The sequence below is a fragment of the Canis lupus genome, chromosome 4 (genome assembly GCF_048164855.1).
Source record: "Canis lupus baileyi chromosome 4, mCanLup2.hap1, whole genome shotgun sequence".
Taxonomy (NCBI): Eukaryota; Metazoa; Chordata; class Mammalia; order Carnivora; family Canidae; genus Canis; species Canis lupus.
Genome location: NC_132841.1, coordinates 43,890,853 through 43,916,881, shown reverse-complemented (window position 1 = coordinate 43,916,881; position 26,029 = coordinate 43,890,853). Strand labels below are relative to the sequence as shown.

The 26,029-nt window shown below is 37.4% G+C and overlaps 1 protein-coding gene and 1 pseudogene across 1 annotated transcript; one reads left to right on the top strand and one right to left on the bottom strand.

The window, feature by feature from the left end:
• Positions 1-431: 431 nt before the first annotated feature.
• On the bottom strand, positions 432-24,587 carry PANK3 (pantothenate kinase 3). Its single transcript, XM_072824218.1, has 7 exons — positions 24,276-24,587; positions 15,424-15,776; positions 13,776-14,029; positions 11,177-11,353; positions 10,373-10,496; positions 8,172-8,297; positions 432-6,965 (listed from the first exon to the last, which is right to left on the bottom strand). The coding sequence occupies exons 1-7, from the start codon at positions 24,301-24,303 to the stop codon at positions 6,915-6,917; spliced, it is 1,113 nt and encodes a 370-aa protein (XP_072680319.1). The 5' UTR covers positions 24,304-24,587; the 3' UTR covers positions 432-6,914.
• On the top strand, positions 19,399-19,963 carry LOC140632321 (large ribosomal subunit protein eL36 pseudogene; annotated as a pseudogene).
• Positions 24,588-26,029: the final 1,442 nt, after the last annotated feature.

The following is a 26,029-nucleotide window of genomic DNA, read 5'->3' as shown; positions in this document are numbered from 1 at the left end:
CTGTCTCCCTTTCTGATATTTCCCGCTCATTTTTTCTCCTTTCCCCTTTATTCCCTTTCACTATTTTTTATATTCCCCAAATGAATGAGACCATATGTTTGTCCTTCTCCGATTGACTCATTTCACTCAGCATAATACCCTCCAGTTCCATCCACGTTGAAGCAAATGGTGGGTATTTGTGGTTTCTAATGGCTGAGTAATATTCCATTGTATACATAGACCACAGCTTCTTTATCCATTCATCTGTTGATGGACACCAAGGCTCCTTCCACAGTTTGGCTATTGTGGACATTGCTGCTATGAACATTGGGGTGCAGGAAGGCATAGGTTTTTAACCAACTGAGCCACCCAGGTGCTCCTCGGCTGAAACTTTAATCAGAGTGAAAATGTGGGAGTACAATATATAAAATGAAATAATAAAAAGACACATATTAAACAACTTAGAGAATTTATTTGGAAAGTAGGAAATAAAAAGAATGATTTTAACATTTATTTAGAATACGAACAAAACTAGAAAAAGTTAAACTACAGGAAAGAAGGCAGAGAGTACAGAAGTTGGCTTAATGGCCATCCAATATAAACAAGCAAAACCTAAGTTTCTTTCATGCAAATAAGCATTAAGGAGAAGGGCACAGGAATGTTTACAGAACAGGCCACAAGTATTTTAAAAATTTACATAAGAAAATGTACATAAATGAAAAAATAAACTAGACAATTTACAAGAAATGCTTTATAGGTACAATAGGCTATAAGTTAATTATGAATAAAATTTATAGCACATCATACATTTTTACATCACAGATTCAGTGTTAGAAGAATTCCAACATGACAAAAGCTTATTAGACTTGACAAGAAGAATGTGAAGGACAGAATAAGGCAACTTAAACTGAAATGGCTTATATAAGTAAAATTAAAATATACAAATATCTAGATATGATTTCGTCAATAACTGGGCAGAATTAAGACAAATGTCATTTACTTTAGTTAAAAAGTGGAAGTCTCAATATAGTTCAAATAAAAAGGGAAGCATACAATTTGTAAAAAAAATAATAAAGCCGTCTTCTTATTAAGACTTACATCCTAATTCCATTAATTAGAGTTGGGACAAAGAGACTAAGATATTGATGTTAGGTTGTACACAGTTACCTTTTGTTTCTAAGTGTTTGTTCTAAATGTTGTATACCTCAGAAAAAAGTTGTAAATTTCAAAATGGCTTAATATCTGCAATAACCACTGATTGTGCCATGTATGATGTCCATGATTCAGATACACATAAAGCTAAAATAATCCCAAACTATTTGCATTACTTATGTATATTTTACAAATTATGTAAAAGTTCAAATGTTTTCTTTGAAAGCTACTGAAACTATAAGCAATGCAATGAATAAAAGATGTTAATAGCAAAAAAAATTCAGCAATATCATAGAATTGAAATTCAGTTGCATATTTTATACAATTCAAAACCTTGAATTTTAACTTCATTCACTCCTTTGAAAAATATATTCATTAGTTCTTTTAAACACAAAATTAGTGGCAGCTGCAGCAAAATGACTGAAAATTTTAATCTCTTAACTACACAAAGAGCCAACATATAAAGATTTCTAAATCTTAAGGAAAAAAAAAATTATTTCCCCTCAAACACATCATTCAGCACTATGTAGTACTTGAAGTCTCAGTATCAACTCATTGCTACATTTATTTTAAATAACAAGCTGGGAATGTCAGAACCATTATTCTCAGACAATTCTAAGGATAAAAGTATTTTAGGTCTTCATCATATTTGATGTAAATGACTAGAACACATGATATTTCAACTCACTTGGAGGTAATTAAAATAGTTTTAGAAATTTCACTAAGAATTGTGTTTGACAAAAACAGTAATTCCTGGAAGAGTTTATCCCACATCTGTTCCTACTCACAATGACCAGAAAGAAGAAACAGCTTGAAGAAAAGGGCCACTAAAAATCTCAAATATATCTAATATTCAAACATTCATGAATTTAGTGGGATGTTCCTTTTTGTACAATGGAAAAGTTATAATAATGTCCACATAATTTTAAAGTTAACACAATAAAAATTCCAGATACTTCCACAGATAAAAGCGTGCACACATGTGCACGCACACATACACCGACACACACACACACACACACACACACTTTACTATATATATATATATAAAACCCCTCATATTACTTTAAGTCTATCTACTTGGCCAGTATAGGCAAGAACATAACATTATGAGAGAATATCTAATATTATTCTACTGGTTTGGTGAGAATCCAGAATCTAGTGCCTATCAACATATATAAATCATATCAACTTCAAAACAGGACACCACGTATCTAAACAAATTATTTTACTCTTTCCAAATGCTGCCATGAATAGAGCAACTATCTTTTTTCAGGATCCTGATGGTAAATGAGTCATTTCCCATTGTAACAAAAGAAAGTAACAAAGAATTTAGACCACTGGCTGGCACAATTTCTAAAATAATGCCAACTTACCATCCTACATCCACTGAACACACAAGAGGTAACACAAGCAAAAAAGACTGCTTTGACAAGACATTTGAACTTTTCAGAAGTGGAAATAACTCAGAATTTTAGATATGGTCAAAAAGCTAGGGCGATTTACTTTTTATATCACCATTATTTTTATTAGGCTATTAAAAATACCTTAAAGGAAGAAAAAAATTACTTCTTTTGGTCTTTATTACAAGGCTCAGTAGAAAATATAAGACAACCACTGTCTCAAATATTGAAAATAGGCAGTAATACAGATAAAGCACATTATTTTCTGAGGTTATCTGATGATAGAAACAAAGTTGGCTGAATTCCTTATTAGGAAAACAGGACATCAATGACATTTCCTGGCAAATCATCTTAAATAAGGTCAAAGAGTATTACAAAAAGGCAATATATTTCTAATATTTTGTTTATAGATACCACAAAACTCAGTTAAATGCAAAATAATAGACACTCATTTTTTTTTCTGGTGATTATCCTTTAAGAGTTTTTCCATGGCTTTAAATAAGAAAGGATTTCTAAGCTATATCCTCAAATGCAGCGGACTAAAAGCATAAAGTGCTCAACAGAAAAAAAAAGATATACTATACAAAATATGAACATTTTTGCATATAAAAACAAGCAAAGTGGTTATAAAGGTCATCTGGAAATCATTGCCTTGCTAAGCTTTCCACCCAAGAATGCAACCTTAGAAATCAAGGCAAGATGTGATGGACTGCTCTTAGAAGGCAAGAGTTCCCATCTGACATAGAGGAAAACCTTTCCCTTTAGCTGCATTTTTCTTAAAGACACGGGACTTTCAGGAACTAGTACTTATAATACAGTAATCACATTTGCATGCAAAGGTAAAAAACGCGGGAATCTTTACAGAGTCTAATATTTGGCAAAAAATCTGAACCTCCTTAGACTGTCAACGGCCATGTCTGTTATTGGCAATGGCACTGACTTTACCTAAACAAAGAGCCCACCTATTTAAATTAGAGTAGCTAAGCAAGGAATGCCCCTGTTGACAAGCAAGCAAGTCTAATACTATGTCTTTGGAGAAATTGGGTATAGAACGAAAAGCCATTAGTTTTAAATGCCTCTAGTTAAAAGGCAATATTTTGGTGGGAGAGGGGGTATTGGTAGCAGAAAGTTCTAGACATTGTGTTCTTTATCAAGTCCCCAAATAGATAGTGCTCTTTGCATTTGAAAATACCAGTTTTTAAGAATGAAAATTAAATCCAAAAATTATAAAGGTTCTCTTGTGTGTATAAAACTCAATGAAGAATTAAACGGGCTTCTTTTTAGTCCTAAAATTGTCTTCTCAAAGTTCAATTAGATAAGGTTGGTGGGGGATCCCTGGGTGGTGCAGCGTTTTGGCGCCTGCCTTTGGCCCAGGGCGCGATCCTGAAGACCCGGGATCGAATCCCACGTCGGGCTCCCGGTGCATGGAGCCTGCTTCTCCCTCTGCCTGTGTCTCTGCCTCTCTTTCTCTCTCTCTCTCTATCATAAATAAATAAAAATTTATTAAAAAAAAAAAGATAAGGTTGGGGGGATTTAAGTCACTGGAATCATCAAATTTGCTTCAGTGAAGGAAAAAGACATTCTGGAGACTGTTGAGGTCAGTCAGGATGGTTCTTGGGCAACTTTATCAGTATTACTGTAAAAATGATACACGGTTATGATGAAATGGCAGGATTCAACGTAAGGTATTTTTGAATTGGCCAGAAATACAGCTAATCTGTGTAAAATAAACTAGCCCAAATGAGCTATTTACCTTCCTTCTGTATTTAAAAAAAAAACTCCCATAAAAAAAAATATTTCCCATATCCCCTCTCAAACATTCTTTAAAAAGCCCTTATTCATAAAGTTTTAATGGATACATGATAGTGTTCATTTTTAAGAGCTAGCTCTGGAACTGCACTGTCTAGTACAGTAGCCACTACCCAAATTTGGCTCTTGAGAACTTGGAATGTGGTTAGCCTAAACTGAGGTGTGCCCTAAGTATAAATATACACTGGTTTTAAAGACAAACAAAAATAGGTATCTCCTAAATAACTTTCTATAGTGATTATACATTGAAATGGTAACATACCAGACATATTGGGTTAAATAGAAATATATAATCAAAATGATTTTCACCTGTTTCTTTTTACTTTTTAAATGTGCCTACTAGAAAATGTCAAATTACATATGGCTTACACTTTATGTTCTTAAACTGTACAGTCTAATAGAAAGAGAGCTTTTAGGCATTATGCTGATTGGGCTTAGAACTAAACCTATTTACCACTGTATGCTTACAAAGAATTTTGTGAGGCTATAAAAAAAAAAAAACAAAAACCTAGAATCTTGGCAGTCTATCACAACTCTGTGTTCATGCTTATTACTCCAGGAATTCTTGATTATACATGAGAATAGCCAAGATCAACAGTGGTGAAATGGTTGTTCACTGTATATGCATTTTAACAGGTAACTTCAGTTTCAAAGGACAAAAGTATGAAACACAGTCCCAAATTAACAAAAGCAATGATCAACTTAACTTACATGGACTTTGACCCTTCCATTTCTTTCTTAAAGACAGCCCCAGATCTACAGCTGTTAATATAGTTTGCCATAGGTATACAACTTGAAATTATCACTTAAAAATAAAAACTTTTTATACAAATGTCCAAATCACAGAATTTTAAAATAAACTGAATGCATGGCTTTTTGTAATAACAGAAATATCTAGCTACAACAGTGGAAACATTAAAGTAAGAAACATTTAGTCATTGTAGATTTTTCAAAATGACTTACTGACCTAACATGAATTCAAAGTTCCAAATATTCTAAATTCTAAAAAATTACCTTACATGCTTTTCCCTCTAAATTAAATCACTCTCATTATTCAGATGTTCATGTCTTTAAATAAATAAAACTGAATTTTAAATATTTGAGCACAAAATTTGAAAACTATAAGGAGAAATGTCTCAAGCACCTCTACTGCACATTGTTTTTTATGGAAAAAAATTATGTTCCATAAAAACATATAAATACTTCTTTCTTCCTATAATGTAAACAATTTTTAAGCTCTTCAAAGCACATCCACATTTACTGGTAATTTAAGGAGGTGAATATTTTCCCCAAATCTACTTCTTAAACCAATTAATTAATTAACAGACTTAAACAACTTTGCTGAACTCCTGGACCTCCAAAAACGTAATGTCAAAGTAAAAATCTGAAAAAATTAATAACATTATAAAAAATGACTTCAAAACAGAAAACAAATTCCAAGGCAAGAGGATTTACAAATTTTGGAACTATAATGCCTTTATTACCAGAATGTATAAAACACTGATCCTTTTCTAATTCTGCAATACTGCCTCAGACTCCTACAGTTTCAAAACAACTCATCTTTTAGATTTCCATAACATCTCTTTAGAATAAATGTGATTAAATGTGATCTTGTTGCTGTTCATAATAGATTAAAGTCTCTGGTTTTGAAGTTTCAGACCTAATTAAACAGAAATGACTACGTTCAGGCCCGAGATAAATGTGGTATAGAAAGAGCACAGGTCTCTATCAATGCACACAAACCATATTCTATTAGTATAGTCCTGGGACCTCATTAAATGGACTTTCAAATAAGTAATTAAGCCTCTAATTAAAGGATACAAAACATTTTTCAAGTATAATGATTAACATAAAATACAGAAAGTGCAATTATCACCGATTATGTTATTTTCTAGGATTCATCTTAAAATTCAGGATAATATTTAATAATAGTATTTCAATTAAATTATGGCATTTGAAAAAGTTTATACTTCTGGGAAAATATCATATAAACATGCTTTTTTGGTGAAGGAAATGTTGAGAAAACTACAAGAATGAATAATTAATATTGCCTTAACATTTCTAAAATCAAAAAAAAAATGATCATCTTTGATAGCCATTTCAATAAGTTTGATACAGGGTATGTTACCATCCACTTAGTAGTAACCAATACACACAGAACGCACTTGTAACAAATATTCAGATCCAATTATTTTCAGGAGCTAAACATTTCAGAGACTTTAAGATTTGTTTGAGCATACAGTACTGCAATAGTTGGCTACATAAAATAAATAGAAAATTTTCTGAGAGGAAGCTCAATAATCAGAGGCTGTATTGCATTTAAGGATTTAACACTGGCTATATATATACAGAAGGGAAAGCATTTCAATTAGAAATACTGCACATGTTACCAAGCTCTCTCTTTTAATATGGCAACTTTTAGCAGCTTACCACTGTGACATTTAAAAATCAACAGGAATAGTGCTACTCTGTTATCCTTTGGTTCCCAGTGACAAATAATGCAGTAACAATGACTCTGGTTTTCAGTTCCTCATGGATGACATTTATTAGTAGAGAGAAACCTGATGCTTTTTAGCTGAAATTTGGCAGCCCAAGAAGTGCACCAACAGCTCCAAAATATCCCTGTATAATTTTAAAACAATTATTAACACAGTTCAGCTTTTAAATTAGTAGGCAATATTAACAACTACTAAAAACAGATATTTATGTAAAATCTATTTAAGAACATTTATTCAAAAACTTATCAATTTCTGTGTTGCCAGCTAGTATTTGAAAAATATGAAATATATATTTTCAAAGTGTGGTTTTTAGACACTGAAAAGCTTCTAGGGCTATTACTACAATTCTGAGCCCTTCTCCCCTTTCCTCAAAACAATTCCTTTTCTTTCACCTGCCAATCTCCCGGGCTACAGCATGCCACTCGGAGCCTGCACAGCAGCAGTTCACCATAGTGAGAGCAGTAACAACCCAACATAAACACAAGAAAATACTCTGAATCTGTTATTAAAATTAATAATACTTCCATTTGATCAGAAACAAAACAATTCAAGGTAGATTTAGTTACTCCAAAATATTATATGAACTGATATTTTCAGATCAGAATAACCGGATATAATGAACGAATAGAAAAAAAATTTTGAATAACCTCCAAAATTTTAACAGTGGTCCTTCTAGAGGTGTTGTGGTGGTAGGATTAGGGAGAATTTTCATTGCCTAATTATATATTTTTGTGTCAGTTCATTTTTAATATTTTTTTATTTGGAGAAAAACAAAACAACAAAAGAATACAATTTAACTAAGTATACAGCAGCCCAATATTTACAGAGCTTGTAAGATCTAGTATAGCTCTTTCTTGGTCAGGAATTAGGAAACTAATTAGGAAACTTCTAGGTCAGAAGTAGGAAACTCCACCTTAATGGGGTGCCTACCAGGTTATAGTAACCCTTATCTCCCCAATTCAAATTGAAGTCAGGGACTCAATATACTATTAGATAAATCATAGTTTTATACTTATAAGTACATAGTAAGAAGCAATATATGAAACCTGTTTATAAAAGCATGCTATTGGGCAGCCCGGGTGGCTCAATGGTTTAGCGCCTGCCTTTGGCCCAGGGCCTGATCCTAGAGACCCAGGATCGAATCCCACATCAGGCTCCCTGCATGAAGCCTGCTTCTCCCTCTGCCTGCGTCTCTGCCTCTCTCTCTCTCTCTGTGTCTCTCATGAATAAATAAGTATGTATAAATAAATAAATAAATAAATAAATAAATAAATAGATAAAAATAAAAGCATGCTATTAAAATTCACAAAGCATTATTTTCCTATCATACCTCATGCTCTAGAAACAATGCTTTCAGTTGACCTTTTGACCAATAATCCAGTGCATATGCCAAAAGTTTCATTGAGAGAGTATTGACACGTAAAAAGTTTCCAACAAAGACAACTCGGTTTATTTTCTAAAAAGAAAGAAGAAAATGACATGAAATATAAATTATCAAGTGGATTTTATAATACAGTAGGGTTTAGAAAATCTCTACTTTAAAATGCAAACAACTACTACCTTTTTTTAGGGTCTACTACATTCCTGGTACATATTATCTCCATAATCCTGAATATTTAAAATTTAGATCAGGACATGTCACTACACATTTGTCAAAACCCACAGAATGTACACCAAGAGTGAACCCAATGTAAAGTAAGGGCTTTGGGTGATAATAATGTGTCACTGCAAGTTCAATGATTATAACAAATGTACCAATCTGGTGCTGGATGTTGACAGTGGGGGAGGCTGTACAGCTATAGGGTTCAAGGGTATATGGGAACTCTCTGTATTTTTCTACTCAATTTTGCTGTGAACCTAAAACCTCTCTAAAAAATATAGTCTATTTTGAAAAAGCAAAATTCTGGAAAGACCCTAGTAAATGATTTTAGAGGACACTTGTTTTTGAAGATGACCAATAAATAATCTATTAAGAAAGTAATTTGGAGAAATATTATTGAGATTAAAACCAAGGAAAAGTATTTTAAATGGGTTTAGGATTACTAACACTGTAAACTTGAGGCTTCCAGCATCTCTGGCATCAGCCTAACCCATCAAGTCACCCTCTGCTAAGAAGATTCCACTCATTAATTTGGTTCTGTAGAGAACCTTGAAGGAAATTTTTTATGGAGGAACTGGTGTTTCAAACTCCAGGAAACTTTTCCACTCTCACTGTATACTGAACTTTTGAATATACGTTTTTGCACACTGAGTTTGGATAGTGTAAACGCTGGCCTTAATTATCGCTAAGTCAAGTGGCCAGTGAAAATGTAGATCTACAGGGCTAAGAAAAAAGGTCCTGGATTATTGTTAGCCCATAAAAGTGAAATACTCCCTAAAACGTAGGTTAAAACATCCGTTAGTGGCTCCATCAACCAACTAACTACACTGTCACTGAGAAACAACATACTGGATTTAAACAGAATAATTCAAAGGATTAATTTGGTTTTTTTCACAATTGTTCTCTGCTGAAGCTTTTTTCCTCAAATATCTGCATGCATGATTATCTCACCTCCTTCCAGTATCTATCCAAGGGTCACGTTTTCAATAAAGCCTTCCTTTAACCACTCAATTACTCAGCAATTTGTTTTCTGCAGATGTACTCTCAATTTTCTTTATTTTGTTTGATTTTCTTTTTTTAAGAAATACCACTTATTACCCTATACATACTAAAAATTTATTAAAATACTAGAATGGATGCAACCTCCACAAAGTCAGGGATCTTTGTTTTCTTCACTAGTGTACCCCAAGTGCCTAGAACAATGCCTGGCACATGGTTCTCTGTAAATACTTACTCAATGAAAAAATGAACAGATGAAGGATTCCCTCAAAAAAGCAAAATTCCCAATTCATTTAAGGTATTTGATATTTACAAATATCAAATTAAAATTAAATGGGCAAATACATCTATTACATGAAGGCAGATTATATATACAATCTCCTTCAAATTAAAATAACCCAACAATGAGGGTAAACACAGGAGTACTTGCTTTTCCTAAGTATACATCATTCAAATTTCTTGTGAAGAACAAGTCTCAATGCCTTCATAGCCCTGTACAATGCTGCTTGATCCATATGCAACAAGGCAGCACTGTAAAGAAGCCGAAGGCAATAAGAAAACTTCTAAGCACTTGCTAATCAAATGTAACATTAATAGCAAAAAATACCCCTTTCAAAAATTAGTTACCTCAAAAATGTCCTATGTTTGGAAAAAATTTTCTATCTTCAAGAGATTTAGGTTGTGTATTTCTGAAAAAGTTTGTAGATAAATTTGAAATGTAAATGTCTCTTTGTTCTACTACCAACTTGAATAATCGGCTACTTTCTTTAAAGGTAACATAATTTGGTACACGTGGTATATACAGCTAATGAACCTTGGTATTTAACAGAGAAGATCTCAATCCTACAGGTCTCCTTAAGGAACACAAAGAAGCCCTGCTATATATACATAAAACTCCAATCTATATTTTTCATATAGTTAAATTTTTTTACCTCATTAACAGCACACATTCGTGCCACAGAACCAATGTTATTGGTGATAGTAACTAAAGTAGCTCTTGCTAGATCTTCTTTACTGACAGTTTCTCGCTTCTCCTTATAAATCATATTACCAAAACTGCAGAGAAATGAAAAACAAACAAAATTCTGTTGATAATAAGCAACATTTCACACATTTTATCCTACAGATAAATTTATACAGGTATAAAATATGGTATAAACAAGGTTACTGACGGACTCACTGAACTACACACATGGCAGAATACTGGAAATCACCATGAAACTCTGATAAATCCACAGAATAAAATACCAAGAGACTGTTAATAGGGGAGGGAAGGAAGGAAGGGGAGAGAAAAAGGAAGGGGGACAGAGGAAGGGGAGAGAGAGAGAGAGAGAGGAAGGGTAGAAAGACAGAGAAAGGGGGGGATGGAGGCTGGCAGATAGACTAGGATATGTTGCTTGTTGATGAGTACACAGGAGTAAGTAGTATGCTGTATAATGGTATATAAATTTTACCTTCTGAAAGTTACCTTCTGTATAAGGGGGTGAGAAGGATATATATTTTTATTTGCGTAAAGAAATATTGAAAGGATACTCAAGAATTAATAAAATGGTTTCCTACAGGGTGTACCTGGGCAGACTTGACGTGTATCTTATTTTTAAATTACATGAATGTTCAAAACTTGGAACCTAAGCCAGGTAGGAGTAAGCCCCCTTGTAGCTTCTTGATACGTTGCTTTCTAAAAACTAAATAAGCAACTTTTATTTTTTTAATTACAACATAAATATTAAACTCACCTAGACGCTACAGCCCAACCTGGCAGACCAAATCTTTCATAATCTCCCCCGTAAATATCACGGACCAGTTTGTCAGCTTGGGTGCTGTCACCTTTGGATGCCATTTCAAGAGCCTCTTCAAAACTTTCACAGCCAGTCAATAAACAGCATAAACCCAGAAATGTACCCCCTCCAAGGCTAAAGAAAATAAAGAAAACTGGGTAAGTTATATTTATAAAGTATTCTTTCTCCAAAATTAAAAGGAGTATTCATGTTATCAATATGCACAAAGAAAGAACACATTGCTAATGCCAAGTGCTGAAATATCAGCATAATGAAGGTAAGAAAAATGCCAAACCAAACTTGTCAGATGAAAAAATAAACCAAAGGGGGAGAAAATCAGTTGGTAGAAGCAACATGAAGGCTGGAGGGATGTTTTATATCTTCTATTATCTTTACCCAATTCCTTACACTTTATAATTGCTAAAAACAAATGCTTTATGTGTGGGGATGGGGAGGGAAAGCAGTTTAAGTGTTAAAAAAAAAGTAGTATCATATGAAATAAAAGGAGAAAACTTATAACTCTAAATGGTTTCCAGGAAAATGATTTAGTGAAAGGCCTATTTACTTGGTCTGACAAGGCTGAAATCAATTCAATGTGACACATTAGCATTTTAGCATGACCCAAAAATGAATATGGTGAGAAAATTTGTCAGGCTGGTCAATATGTTAAGGATAAAAATTTACCTGGATATGCTGATAAAATGAAACCATGTCTCTCTAATCCCTAGAATCAAAACCTTTGCTCCCAGTCTCACCTAAATTTCTATTTTTTTCCTTTTTTTTTCATTGAAGTTTGATTTGCCAACATACAGTATAACACCAAGTGCTCAAACCATCAGGTGTCCTCCTCAGTGCCCATCACCCAGTTGCCCCATCCACCCGCCTGCCTCCCCTTCCACTACCCTTTGTTCAGTTTCCCAGAGTTAGTAGTCTCTCATGTTTTGTCACCCTCTCTAATTTTTCCCATTCATTTTCCCTCCTTTCACCTAAATTTCTAACAAACTCTATCCCTGGAATTTAGTTAACGGATTGCATTTCTTTTAGAATTGATTGAAGTAGGTAATACTTCCCTGTAATTCTATGGCATAGAGAGTTAACAATGGAAGCAGATTTTTAGAAACCACAGAGATAAAATATTAAAGGGCGCCTAGGGGGCAGCCTGGGTGGCTCAGCGGTTTAGCGCTGCCTTCAACCCAGGGTGTGATCCTGGAAGCCCGGGATCGAGTCCCATGTCGGGCTCCCTGCATGGAGCCTGCTTCTCCCTCTGCCTATGTCTCTGCCTCTCTGTGTGTGTCTCTCATGAATAAATAAAATCTTTATTTATAGATAGATATAGATAGATAGATAGATAGATAGATAGATAGATAGAGGGCGCCTGGGTGGCTCAGTCAGCTGAGTGTCTGCCTTGTGTTTGGGTCATGATCCCAGAGTCCTGAGATCAAGCCCTGCATCAGGCTCCCTGCTCAGTGAAGAGCCTGCTTCTCGTTCTCCCTCTACGGCTCCCCGTGCTTATGCTCAATCTCTGTCAAATACATTAAAAAATAAAAATATCTTAAAAAAATACTAATTTAAGTATCATTTAGGGGTGCCTGGCTGGCTCAGTCAGTGGAGAATGCAACTCTTCATCTCAAGGTCATGAGTCTGAGCCCCACATGGAGGTAGAGTTTACTTAGATAAAGAAAAAATTATCACTTTAATAAGAGTACTACTTTAAAATGGAAATGAGTTTTTCTTCATAAACCCGCAAATCTTCCTCAAACAGGAGTCTCTACCCTCCTTAAAAGCTGATAAAGTATATATCAGAATCATAAGGACAATTTTAAATTTCATTTTACAACAATATTTCAGGCATTATAGAAATTAAAGAAATACCTTATGGGATATCTAGAACATTAATGTTATCCCATAAAGAGCTCGTGTTAAATTTGTCCTCTAAGAATTATTACAAAAGCATGTGGATGGCTCAGTTGGTTGAGCATCTGATTCTTGATTTTGGCTCAGGTAACGATCTTAGGGTCATGAGACTGAACTCTGCATGGATATCTGTGCTTAGAGGGGAGTCTACTTGAGATTCTCTCTCTCCCTCTGCCTCTCCCCCCATGCTCTCTCTTGCTTTCTCAAATAAATGAAATAAATCTTGAAAAAAAAATTATTACAATGTTATCCGATACCACATTTAAATATGAATCTGATCCAACCATCATGCAAGCTGACCAGTGGCAAATTTCAGGCTTAAATATGTTATAAAACAGTGAAAAACAACAAGAATGCTTTGGCAAATACAAGTCCTTAGAATCATTCCAGATAAAAACTCCCTCTTACAATTATGGAATTTTTGATGCCAACTGATATTAAGCAAATGTAAATATGTAATGATTTTAGTTTGAATCTTTATACACATACCTTATAAAACAATATTATTTGCAACACTTATACTTACACATCTACATTTTTTGCTACTGCACAAATGCATGTTAGAGGCTAGCATTAAGATGATTTCACAACTTCTATGTATAAAACAACATGAATGCTGCAATAAGTACAAAAAGGTCACTACCTTGTCCCGGTTACTCGTTTATAGTTGTCTTTGGAATGGACTGCTAAAATACTGACTCCTGAACCAATGTTCACTATCAGCAGTGGATAGGGATCATCCAGGTTAAAAGGCATCTTTTGGCATCGCTCAGGTTCTGAGGCATTAGCAAAATAATAGCACTCTGCTTGTCCATTGAAACTGACAGAATCTATATACAGCAAGCCCTTTACAAGGCAGTCAAGTTCATCCAGTTTGTGCAGGTGGAGGTTTCCAATCTATAAACAAACAAAACAAAACACCATAGAATTTTGTAAAGTGAAAAAGGGACAGTATTCAAAATACTTGGCTCAACTGCACTGTATGTGTAATTTTCATGTACTTTATAAAACTTGAAAATCATCTATGACCCATACACTTTCACTTGTTTTGTTTCCTGTCGTTATCTCTTAGTCCAATGGTTCTCAGTGATGGTGGTATTACCTTTGGATGCACTCTGGAAATTTGTGGGGATATTTCAGTTTTTACAAAGATGGAGAGGGGGAGAGGAGCAAACTAACATTTAGTGGGCAAGGACTTCTTATGTTCAAACCATTCAATAAATTGAATGCAAATCAGTATTATCCATCAAAAGAAAAAAATGATTAACAATTTAGACTTTTAAACTATCTCAAAGTTTAAGGGGCTTACTTATGTGAGCCATATAAGTGATCACTTACATTCTATTAACAGACTTTTCTAATGTGAATTTAAGAAATTAAATGGTTTATGCATGTTTTCAAAGAAAACAAATTTCAGTAGCCCCAAATGCTCACTTTCTTTTATTCAAATGAAAGGACTAATGAAGAATGAAGAAGCTTGGCAAACCCCCACTAGTATATAATCAATGTTACATAGTCCTCTTGCCATATCCCAATGACCTCCTTTGAGATAGGAACATAGTAAGGCTGGTGGATAAAACCAGAAAAAAGGGAAAATAGGGACTCTCATTCAGATGTCTACTTAATCAAAAGACACTGGCCTCAGCTGTTTTTGTTTTTAGTGAAGAGGCAGGGGCAGGGAAAGAGATGGTCCTGGGAGAAAGGACTGTATGGATAATACACAAAAGCAATGCAAACACATGTCAATAATAGTGACTGTAATTCAAACCCCACTTATATTTGGCTTTGTACACTGCCAAATTCATTGAAATCCCAATGAATTTTATTGTAGCTTTATAACAGTCCCTAAACTTGGCAAGTTTTACCAAGTATTATGTACAACAAGCCCAAATCTGGGCAATTTTTTACTCAGTCTATAAAGGTGTTTAAGTGCCCCAAATGAAAAGCTAGTCATGAATACAAACTTCCTCTGTATCCAGCAGGGGTAACTAATCTAGGCAACATGCTAGATGGGAACCTAGCCTCTTATTTTAAAAATAAGGAGGGGGCACCTAGGTGGCAGTTGTTTGAAAGTCCAACTCTTAGTTTTGGCTCAGGTCATGCATGATCTCAGGGTTGTGAGACTGAATCCCATGATGGACTAGGCCCACAGTGAGTTGTCTGCTAGTCCCTCTCCCTGTGTCATTCCTCCCACTCCTATGCACATACTCTCTCTCTCAAATAAATAAATCTTAAAAAAAAAAAAAAAAAAAGAATGAGCATCAATTTTTGGCTTTGAGTAAGATACCTACTGTGCGAAAATCTTCTTCAAACTTGTAAGCACCACCTCCTGTAGCACATAGCACCGTGTGTAATGTTGAGAAGTTTTTATCTCTTCCCATCTGGATAAAAGTAGGCAGGTCGTGGGTTGGAAATCTGATAAAGTGCAAGTTTCCTCTTCGGCCAAAAAGTGTTAAATCCTTCAGTTCAAGGTGTACATCCCGAATACCAGTGGATCCATATGCTACATTAGAAGTCAAATATTTCCGGATACTTTTTAGGCTCTCAACTTCTTCTTGTTCTTCCTCTGCTGTGATATCAATAGGTTCAAAATATGAGAGCTTTACTAGAGTCCCCCCAATGTCCATGCCAAACCATGGGAAAGCTGTGGATTAAAAAAACAAAAACAAAAAACATATGTATATGTGTATATATCAACTTTAGAAATGCAAATTAGGTACTAGTTAATTAGCCACAAACTTATATGCTGAATCATGCAGTCAATAACATTCTGGGGTAAGATGCTTCTTCTATGTGCAACTCAACTTTTTCCCTTTGAAGTATTGCTTTATACATTTTCTAAAAACCTGTAACGTAAGATGCTTAGAGCTCGCCCAGGGCCTTTCAATTCCTGCTCAGGTAGGTATTCCTTTTCACCCTATTAAATACTCATCATATGCCCCAGGGGAATCAGGAAAAATTTGGACCAATAATTGGTCCAAATTTGGACCTGTTTTAATAAATAGGTCATTACCTAGGGCTTGATAATATTTCTAATAAGATTTTAATGTAATAAAATTGGCCTATAATTACTTCAAGTAACCTAAGGGAAAAAGTACCTCCTTAAAAAGAACTTATTCTTTGCTCATTAAACGTTATGTTTCTTTGGTACATCTGGTTAATAAAATTAGCTGTTAATAATGTTGAAGAGAAGTCTATCGGGCACATTTGGGCAGGGAGTTATATCATTTGGGTTTGGGACTTGATGTTCTTTCACCAACTGGACTTATATTATATGACTTTGGAAAAACCATTAACTTCTCTGAATCCTAGTTTGTTCCAGGTCTGTTTCAATTCTCTGAGATCGTAAACAAAATGACAGAGACTCAAGAATAATTTAATACTTAATACAAAATACTCTAATACATACATTACAAAAAACCTCAGAACAAAATATACCTCACAGTTTTTTATGTGTAAGCGGTCATGGGAAACTAGTTCCCTCCAAAATCTGTTTCTTAAATATTTGTATTTTATTTGATATTAATATTAGTATTTTATTTGATATATGTGAGTATTAGAAACCAGTAACATACAATTCAACAAGAAAGGATTCTATACATTTCTCCATTTCAGAATTTACACTTACTGAAATCAGTACAGTAAATAATATTAAATGAGGAAGGAGTAATTCTAATTATCTTCTTCTGGAGAAATAGTTCATTTTTTTTAAAAGCTCATTTATTGTATTTGAAACCCAAGTTTAGACATTAAAGACAGTGTTAAAAAGGAAACCTCTTTAATAGTAAAATGACTTAAGACTATAATCTGGGGGGTAAGACCCCAGCAGCCATAACATTTGTGTCACCTAAAGATTTTTATAAGCAACTAAAATATAAAAGAAATTGACTAAATTTTCTCAATTTTCAAATCCCTAGTAGCAAGCAGCAATACTAAAATTTACAGACAAGAAATTCACAGCAACTGTTTGCTTGGACAACACACTGAAAGAAAAGACAATACAGGGTAGCTCTACTGATCCAGTAAGTCAGAGATGGCTTCAGAATTTTCCCAATCTGCTGAACAGGTAGATAATGAGGACACTTTTCAGTGGACATTACATAAAACATAGGAATGATTCTGATATAACCAAAATGATTTATTTTTTAAAAATTTGAGAGTGGAGAGAGAGAGGGGAGGTTGCCTGAGCGGGGAAGGACAGAGGGAGAAGGAGAAGCAGACAGAGAGCCTGACTCTGCTGGATCCCAGGACCTTGATATGATCTGACCCAAAGGCAGATACTTAAGTGACTGAGCCACCCAGGGACCTGATTTCTCTTATTTGATCATGTTTGATTCTAGATTCATGGGGGTGGGTGTACAAGTCACTGTTGCCACATAAAATGAATTTTGGGATAGAAAAATTTCTACAAGGGAAGATTTACTAAGCTAAAAACCTTTATTTTCCAAAGTTAAAAATACTTTAGAAATTAAGTTTATAGTTTTCCTACATATGTGTCAGGTGTCAAAATACATACAAATAAAAAGATTACTTCGGAGCAAACTAAAATGCTGAAAAATTACCAGGCTCAAGGATCATGTTATTTTTATTTTCAGTCAGAAGTCCCTGTCTGCTCCCAGGTTTATAAATATTTGAAAACTGCCATTCTTGAAAGAAAAACCCAATTAATATTTATGTGAAGAACTTTTAATTCTTACACAAAACCATAAATTAAGTTTTGAAAAGACCTTACTGCCTAGGAAGATATTTGAAGCTTATAGATGAAATACTGGAGAGTAAGAAATTTTCTACTTTTCTTCTCTCTTTTTTTTTTTTTAAATTTGTTTTTAAATTTATTTATCATAGTCACATAGAATGAGAGAGAGAGGCAGAGACACAGGCAGAGGGAGAAGCAGGCTCCATGCACCGGGAGCCTGACGGGGGATTCGATCCCGGGTCTCCAGGATCGCGCCCTGGGCCAAAGGCAGGCACTAAACCGCTGCGCCACCCAGGGATCCCCTCTACTTTTCTAAAGCTATGTAGGAGTACCACACTTTTTCATCCCAAGGGGTCAATGGCCAATTCCAAAATACCTAACAGTGGAGTAGGCAGTAGAAAAAAGGCTCACTGAATGAAATCGCTTGTGAAACCTAGGGTGCATGAAAAGTGTTAACTAGTTCTTTCCCAAAGAAAACTACTGTTTAAGTATCATTATCATTAAAATGATAAAAACAAAAATCTTCTACTACTTATTTATTTATTTATTTATTTATTTATTTATTTATTTATTTATAGATTTTATTTATTTATTCATGAGAGATAGAGAGAGGCAGAGGGAGAAGCAGGCTCCATGCAGGGAGCCCTGGTTTCCAGGATCAACGCTCTGGGCCGGAGGCAGGTGATCAACCGCTGAGCCACCCAGGGATCTCCCTGGTGGCTTGTTTTAAAAAGCTTTTGTTGATATATTTGCATGGAACAACCAATCTTGTCCTAGCTGAAAAACTCCACACAGAAACCAAAAAAACTTGTTTACAAAGTTATGTCTTATTGTTATAGTATATCAATCTGCCATTTCTTTTAAATTACATTAATTACTGAAGAATATTATAAGATATGTACGACATGCAACATATAAAGAATAACCACCACCGGGGATGCCTGAGTGGCTCAAACAGTTAACTGTCCAACTTTTGGTTTCAGCTCAGGTCATGAGATCAAACCCTGCCTTGGGCTCTGTGCTCAGTGGGAAGTCTGTTGAAGATGGTCTCTCACTCTAAAATAAATAAATCTTAAAAAAAAAAAAAAATAGACACCAACAACCACAAACTCATGAAATAATATTACCATTCAATTTTAAATCTTTGAGTGACTCACTTTTTTACACTGGACTAGAGAAACAGAATGTTTTATGAAATAACTGTAAATTAAGTTGGAAAAACTGTATAATATCTTTAAGGGTTATTGCCTACAGAGGTTGTTTTTTTAAAATTAAGAATGCAAAAACCCCAAGAATCATCTCACATCTAGCCTATGAGATATGTCTGTTCTTAAGGGAAGCGTAACTAGAGATGCTATATTGTAGACAATAAATTTCTCAGTAATCATGTGCAAACTAGAACACTGCATGCCCTTTCTATTTTTCAGTAAATCTCAATTATGACAATTTTCTTCTTAAAATCAGGAAGTAAGGACTGGAAAAACTCAGCCTTGCCAGTGACTCTAAAGAAAAAAAGTTGGTAACAGCCATCTTTGGTATAGTGAACTTTTAACTCAGCAGAGTTCTGGAATTCATTCTCTTATGCCAAAGAGGGGGAAAAAAATCACATTAAAAAAGTATGGAAGCCCTCTGCCCCAGGAGCCATGGAGGAGCAATGCTACCATAGCAATGCTATGGCTCTATGCTACCCTATGGCTGTGGGCCTCAATGAGGGCCACAAGGTGAGTAACAGTGGAATCAAGCCCAGGTATAGCTGCTGCTGCCACGGTCACCTCACCAAACACACCAAGTTTGTGCAGGGTATGATCCCATAAGTATGCTGCTTCGTCTCATACACCCCATATGAATGAACAGCATGAGTGGCACATGCAAGATCTCTAAGGACAAGTGTCTCCTCAAGTTCATCAAAAAAAGTGTGGGGACTTACAACCGTGCCAAAAGGAAAAGAGGAAAAGAGCAATGTCCTGGAAGCCACGAGGAAAGCAGTAGCCAAGAAGGACTGAACCCCCTTCCCTCTGTATATAATACAGCCTCTTTGGAACTTGAAAAAGAAATTAAAAATTTTTAGGTAATCTCTACACCCAACGAGGGACTCAAACTCACAACCCCAAGATCAAGAGTCCCAAGCTCTAATGACTGAGCCAGTGAGATGTGTCCTACAGAAAACACAAATTCTTTTTTTTTTTCCAGAAAACACAAATTCTTAATAATGATCCACTCCTATCACTTAGTAAGTGGTATAATTACTGATCTTTACATTTTCCAGTACATTAAAAAAAAAACAAAACAAAACCTTTTTTTGTCACTGACCAAAATTGGAGGGGAAAGGGGCATGGAGCTCAAACTTTGTTTGCAATTCCAAGTATGAGGCAAATATAAGTACAACCACAGGTCCACTAATAGCTCATGAGGTAAGAAAAAGATCTGTTTCCTAAAAAATCAGGGAAGTATCTATACCTATAGCCTTGTTGCTTCTAGCCAAGAGATAGGTTAAAAGTAGGTTACCAGTGTGTGAACAAGCTACTTACTGCATATAACCTAAACATTTTTTTTCTTAGATAATAAAACTCTCCATTGCCAAGGTGAAAATAATGAATGAAAATACACATTGAAGGGGATCCTTGGGTGGCTCAGCGGTTTAGCGCCTGCCTTGGGCCCAGGGCGTGATTCTGGAGTCTGAGATGGAGTCCCACATCAGGCTCCCTGCATGGAACCTGCTTCTCCCTCTGCCTGTGTCTCTGCCTCTCTCTCTCTGTGTGGCTCTCATGAATAAATAAAATCTTAAAAACAAAACAAAACAAAACAAAACCAGAATACACATTAAAAAAAAACACATTCCATAAATCATAAACGCAAATGAGTATTTTGATGATGGCAAATACGTGCTGCCCTCTCAAGACTTTCCTACAATATATCTGGCTTTCAAAAAATAACTATTTTTCAGCTGAGCCTAACAGAGCTGCCATTAGCCATCAGTAACAAAAATATCCAGAACTATCATAAGCATAAAGTGCTACATCAAGAATTATCTCTCTTACAAGACAGACTGTATATGAAGAGACCTGCCATGTCCAATCCCCTTGATATCTAGCCATGAGGCAAACTGTTGATTTCTAACAAGATGTGTTATAAGAGTTTGGTGTCAAAAAACAAAAAACAAAAAAAAAAAAAAAAAAAAAGAGTTTGGTGTCTTGCTAGGTGTTGTAAAGGGGTGGGGGAGAAATATTAAAGAACTGTTTAACTGCTAATGGCTCCATGTAGATTTTAGCCCAAAGGGATCCTTTGGGACCCTTTGATGGGAAAGGGACCAAATGATGAAAATGTTCAAAACATTAGTAGATTATTTTAAAAAGCAAAATTCTAAAATGGGCATGTATGCAGGTAAATTCTGGGTATGCTTGATATTCTTGGATAAAAAAGACATGCATTTTGCTTTTCCCAATAATCATTCCAAATAAAAATATTGGTATTTTGAAACAGACTAAAAAAATAACTACTTTTACATCTTTAGTATCATAATTCCTTAGAAAAGCATCAGGTAAATATTTTTCCCCCTTTGGTAAATTAGGTACATCAAAGGAAACATTAGAAATTATATTCGATTGTACCTTATCTCATCATCTACTGGAAGGGATTTTTTTTTTTTTTTAAAGTAGGCTCCACATGGGGCTTGAACTCACCAAGTTGAGATCAAGACCTGAGCTGAGATCAAGAGTCAGATGTTTAACGAACAGAGCCACCCAGGCGTCCCTGGAAGTGATCATTCTTAAGTAATGATTCAATTTACAAACAGGCCAATCAAATTATATAGAAGCAAACCACACACATATGCCATATACTTTGCTCTGCTCTTGACAAAAGCTTCAGGCAACAGCTTGGGTTAGCAAAGCAGAGACTCAAAAATCTTTATCTTCTCAAATTAAAAAAATGTATCTTTTATTATCATCTTGTTAATTAGGCTACAAGCCACTAAGGTAAGCAAAACAAATGTCGAACATACCATAAGACATCCTGTCAGTCGAGGTACAAGAGGAACTCATGGCTGTTTGGCTTTTTAATATCTAATATTTAAGCAGTGTGAAAAATTTAAGGTAAAGCAAACACTGCCATTTTGCAGGTTTCCATATTTTCACTAGCAAAAGTTTTTCATTAGGTTAATGTTTGACTTTATCCCTCCCTTGGAGTTGAATTAACACATATTTCAAATGTTAATCTTTTACTACATAATCTGGCAGATGAAACTAATTCCTTTTCTTATTTTCTGGTTAAATACATGCATCTGATTTATAACCTTGCAATATATTAAGTGATGTATCTAAAAGCAATGTATTCTGACACTTAGAAATGTGAATGTAAGAATGTGAAGCCAAAGCCACTTGTTTAACGCTGCAATGCATGTAAAGATAGTGCTTTAAACATACGAAGGGCTCACTAAATTTATAATTATTCAAATAAATAAATTTATAATTATTAGAAAAACCCCTATACGAGTACTTAAAAGCAACAAAAATGTATCTTTAGCTAATCTGAGTGTTCATGTTCCTAAGAACATTAGAGATAACACTTGCTGGTTACATATATTTATAATCCATAATTGAAATACTTTCCTTCACAAAGAAAAACAAGATGTTCTTTACTTTTCCTGTAAAGACTGAGGAAGCAGTAACGTCATCTTCTACACAAAAGAAACAGGAAATGTTACGCTAGACTTCTAAATCATATTAACTGACTAGTGTTTCAGTAGGACTCTTTCATCATTAATGGTCTCATAATGTAGTAATACGTAACTTTAAAAAAACAGGTGTTCTTTTCTCAACCTAAAGTTTATTTTATAAACCTTTATATCTTTGCTGAAGCACCTTTGACAGAGGTGGCATTCATACCTGATAACAAGTGTGCCCAAATCTAACAAACCAATTATCATGGCAAAAAGAATATAACTGTAAGAGTGTGCATATGAGCTTGTCATTGTTCAACTTATTTTACTAAATGGAAGTTCTAAGACAAGCAGGGAAAATGTTAGTTAAGATGTCCAAGTGTTCTGTATTACTGCATCTGTTCAAGATCAGTCTAATTTAGCAACTGTAAAGAAAACTAGAAGTGGTTCTATAATCCTGTCACCTAAGCCTTCACGTTACTATTTTATAGACTCCTTGAACAAGGACTCTTTCACTATCATAAGAAATCATCATTAAAATACATATCTCTTAAGCAGGCAGATAAAACCACCAGATCAGAAAGGTTTCTCTATTTCGACTAAATTGTACCCCCACGGGTGCAGAAAAAAGAACACTGGGCTATGAGTCAGTCCACTCAGGGAACCTCATCAGCACAGAGTTGGTCGGTATAGCCTTGAAAAGTTACTCCGGGGCTACATAAATTCCATTTCCTCATCTGTAAAATCAAGACCAAATCATCTCATATTTAAATAACAATGAGTAGTTTTTAGAGTGCTTTGGTATGCAGCCTTTCTGGTGAAGTTACAAGAACTTTGACCGTCCAGAAGGGAAGGTGTCCATGCTCCCTTTTGCAGATTTCTTAGATGTGTAAGATCACATGAGACAGTAAAGACCGTAAAATACCACCAATACGACCCTAAGATAAGCATACATCCCCTAGTTCCTTTGGGAGAATGTACTTAGAAAGTCCGAAAATCGTGATGAGCGATTAAATAAGCTACTTACAGGAGTAAAAGGTCTTTAAAAGCCTAAAAATAAAAAGGAAATGAAAGTTGATTTGCTCTTAAGACATGTGCAGAAGATTTCATTAAACAGTACGTACATATACAGTCGTGGAAAAATCTCTGAGGGTATCCACCAAAATATTAATAGTGGTTAGTTAGCTCTGAGTGGCGGGAATACCCGTGATTTTTATCTTCCGTTTTATGTTTTTTTTTTTTTAATTTTGTTTATTTTTATTTTTTTTAAGCAAACACGATCTAGCTGTCATTCTAAACAAATTCTAAACAAAAACAAGCCACGGCAATCACCCACTGGTAGGTGACCGGCGTGTTTTAAAGAGATTCTAATTGTAACAACAGTGACAACTCCCAGGAACACACCGGGATTTCAAGGACACAAGCGAGAAGCCCAGAAATCAGTAGGGAAAAAAGAAAAACAAACAGTGGTAAATGCCCCCGTGCAAACGAGGCCCGTTTCCACCCTGGTTTCAGGGGGAGCAGAGGGGGAGTGGACTGGCAGGTCTAGCACGCCTCGCCAAAGCCCAACGAAAAATCCCCGTAGGCGCGTCCCAGAACTCGAGGAGGCCGTAAAGCGCCGGGGGCCTCGGGGGCCTCGGGGGGCGGCGGGGGCCTCGGGGGCCGGCGGGGGCCTCGGTGCCCGCGCCCCCACCCCGAGCCGCAGGCCGGGGACCAGGCCGCTCCACTAAGGCGCCTCCGCCCGGGCCCCAGGAGCTCTCCCAACCCGGCGGGCCCACGCCCCATCTTACAGGGTTTCTTGGCATCTTTAATCTTCATGGCGTCTGCGGAAGCAACCAGGGGCAGCCTCGGTCCGGGGCACGCAGGGCAGCGGCGGCGACTCCGGAGGTGCCTGGGCCGCGCGGGAAGGCCCGGCCGGTTCCTCCCCTTAGGCCCGGCGGGGCGGGCCTAGGGCGGGGCGGCGGCGCCTGAGGCGAGGCCCGGCCCAGGGGGCGGCCTCCCCACCCCCGCGAGGGTGTGCCGGGACCGAGCGAGCTGGGGAAGGCCGCCGGCCTCGCCGCTCCGGGGCCCCCCGCGGCCGCTCCGAACAAAAGGCCCCGGTCCCCGAGCCGCCGCCGCCGCACTGAGAAGCAGCCCGCCCAGGCCGGGAGCCCACGTGACGCGAGCTCCCCCCCCTCTCTCCGCTCGCCGCGGGCTGCTGGGGATTGTAGTTCTCCGGGTCCCGACGCCGCGGTCTTGGCCGGCGGCCGTGGGCTCGGACTACAAAGCCCAGGATGCGTCGCGGTCCCTCCTCTGAGGCCCCTCCGCTTCCGGAGATCGCCTCAGCGTGGTCCCAGAGAGAAGAGGGACGGGCCTTAGTCACGCCAGCGACGGGGCGACCAATGGTGGCCGAGGCGGGCGGGCGTGCGGCAGGAGTCGGGCTCAGGCCTGCCCCCGCCGCTGAAGGAGAAGGGGCAGGGCCGTCGGCGCGGGGACCGTCCTGACTGTCGTGTGAGTCGCGGACTCCCCCCGCAGCGGAAAACCTGGCGGCGGCCTCGTGGAGAGTAGAGAGCGCCGAGGGCAGGGCCGTGGCGCCGGTGTGAAGCCGGGTCCTGCGCGGCCGGGCCCCCTGGCTTAGTGGAGACGCCTCGAATGCCGTTGAAGTTGGGGTGATCCTAATAATGGCGGTGAAAACAGTAACTAACGTGTATTGGAAGTTGCCATGTCCTAGGCACTCTGCTAAGCACATTTTACGGAATTAGTTCAACTAACCGGCCTCGTCAACTGCCTTACAATCGTCATCACTCCTCTTGAAGATGAGGTGGGAGCCGAGAAGTTAAAAAAAAAAACTAAAAACAAAAAACCTGCGGGGCGCTTGCCCTTTGCCACAGTTCCGGCCTTCCAAAGGGGAAAGTGTCCAGGGAGGGAAATTAGACGCTCCAGGTCTCACAGCAAAGACCCCCTTTCCCCAGGCCTCCTACCTCCTAGATTCTGAATCTCTCCTCTCCTCTCCTCTCCTCTCCTCTCCTCTCCTCTCCTCTCCTCTCCTCTCCTCTCCTCTCCTCTCCTCTCCTCTCCTCTCCTCTCCTCTCCTCTCCTCTCCTCTCCTCTCCTCTCCTCTCCTCTCCTCTCCTCTCCTCTCCTCTCCTCTCCTCTCCTCTCCTCTCCTCTCCTCTCCTCTCCTCTCCTCTCCTCTCCTCTCCTCTCCTCTCCTCTCCTCTCCTCTCCTCTCCTCTCCTCTCCTCTCCTCTCCCTCCCCCCCCCTCCCCTCCCCTCCCCTCCCCTTCTTTCTCTCTCTCTCTCTCTCTCTCTCTCTCTCTCTCTCCTCTCTTGTCTTTTCTTTCTAGGTTTTATACATTTATTCGTGAGAGACACGCACGGAGAGGCAGAGACACAGGCAGAGGGAGAAGCCTGCGGCCGGCCTGGGTCCCAGGGTCCCAGGGCCCCAGGGTCCCGGGGTCACGCCCTGAAGGCAGCCGCTCAGCCGCTGAGCCACGCAGGTGCCCCATGCTGAGTTTTCAAGCCGGAACAAGAAGCGATGGCATTGCGGACCTTCTCCCCGCCT

Excerpts from the sequence above, each read along its gene's own strand:
- PANK3 (XM_072824218.1), bottom strand. The coding sequence starts at position 24,303 with ATGAAGATTAAAGATGCCAAGAAACCCT. Across the intron at positions 11,354-13,775 it reads AAACGAGTAACCGGGACAAG|CCTTGGAGGGGGTACATTTC; the intron begins GTAGTGACCTTT and ends TATTTTCTTTAG. Across the intron at positions 10,497-11,176 it reads GGTTGGGCTGTAGCGTCTAG|TTTTGGTAATATGATTTATA; the intron begins GTGAGTTTAATA and ends ATTTCTCTGCAG.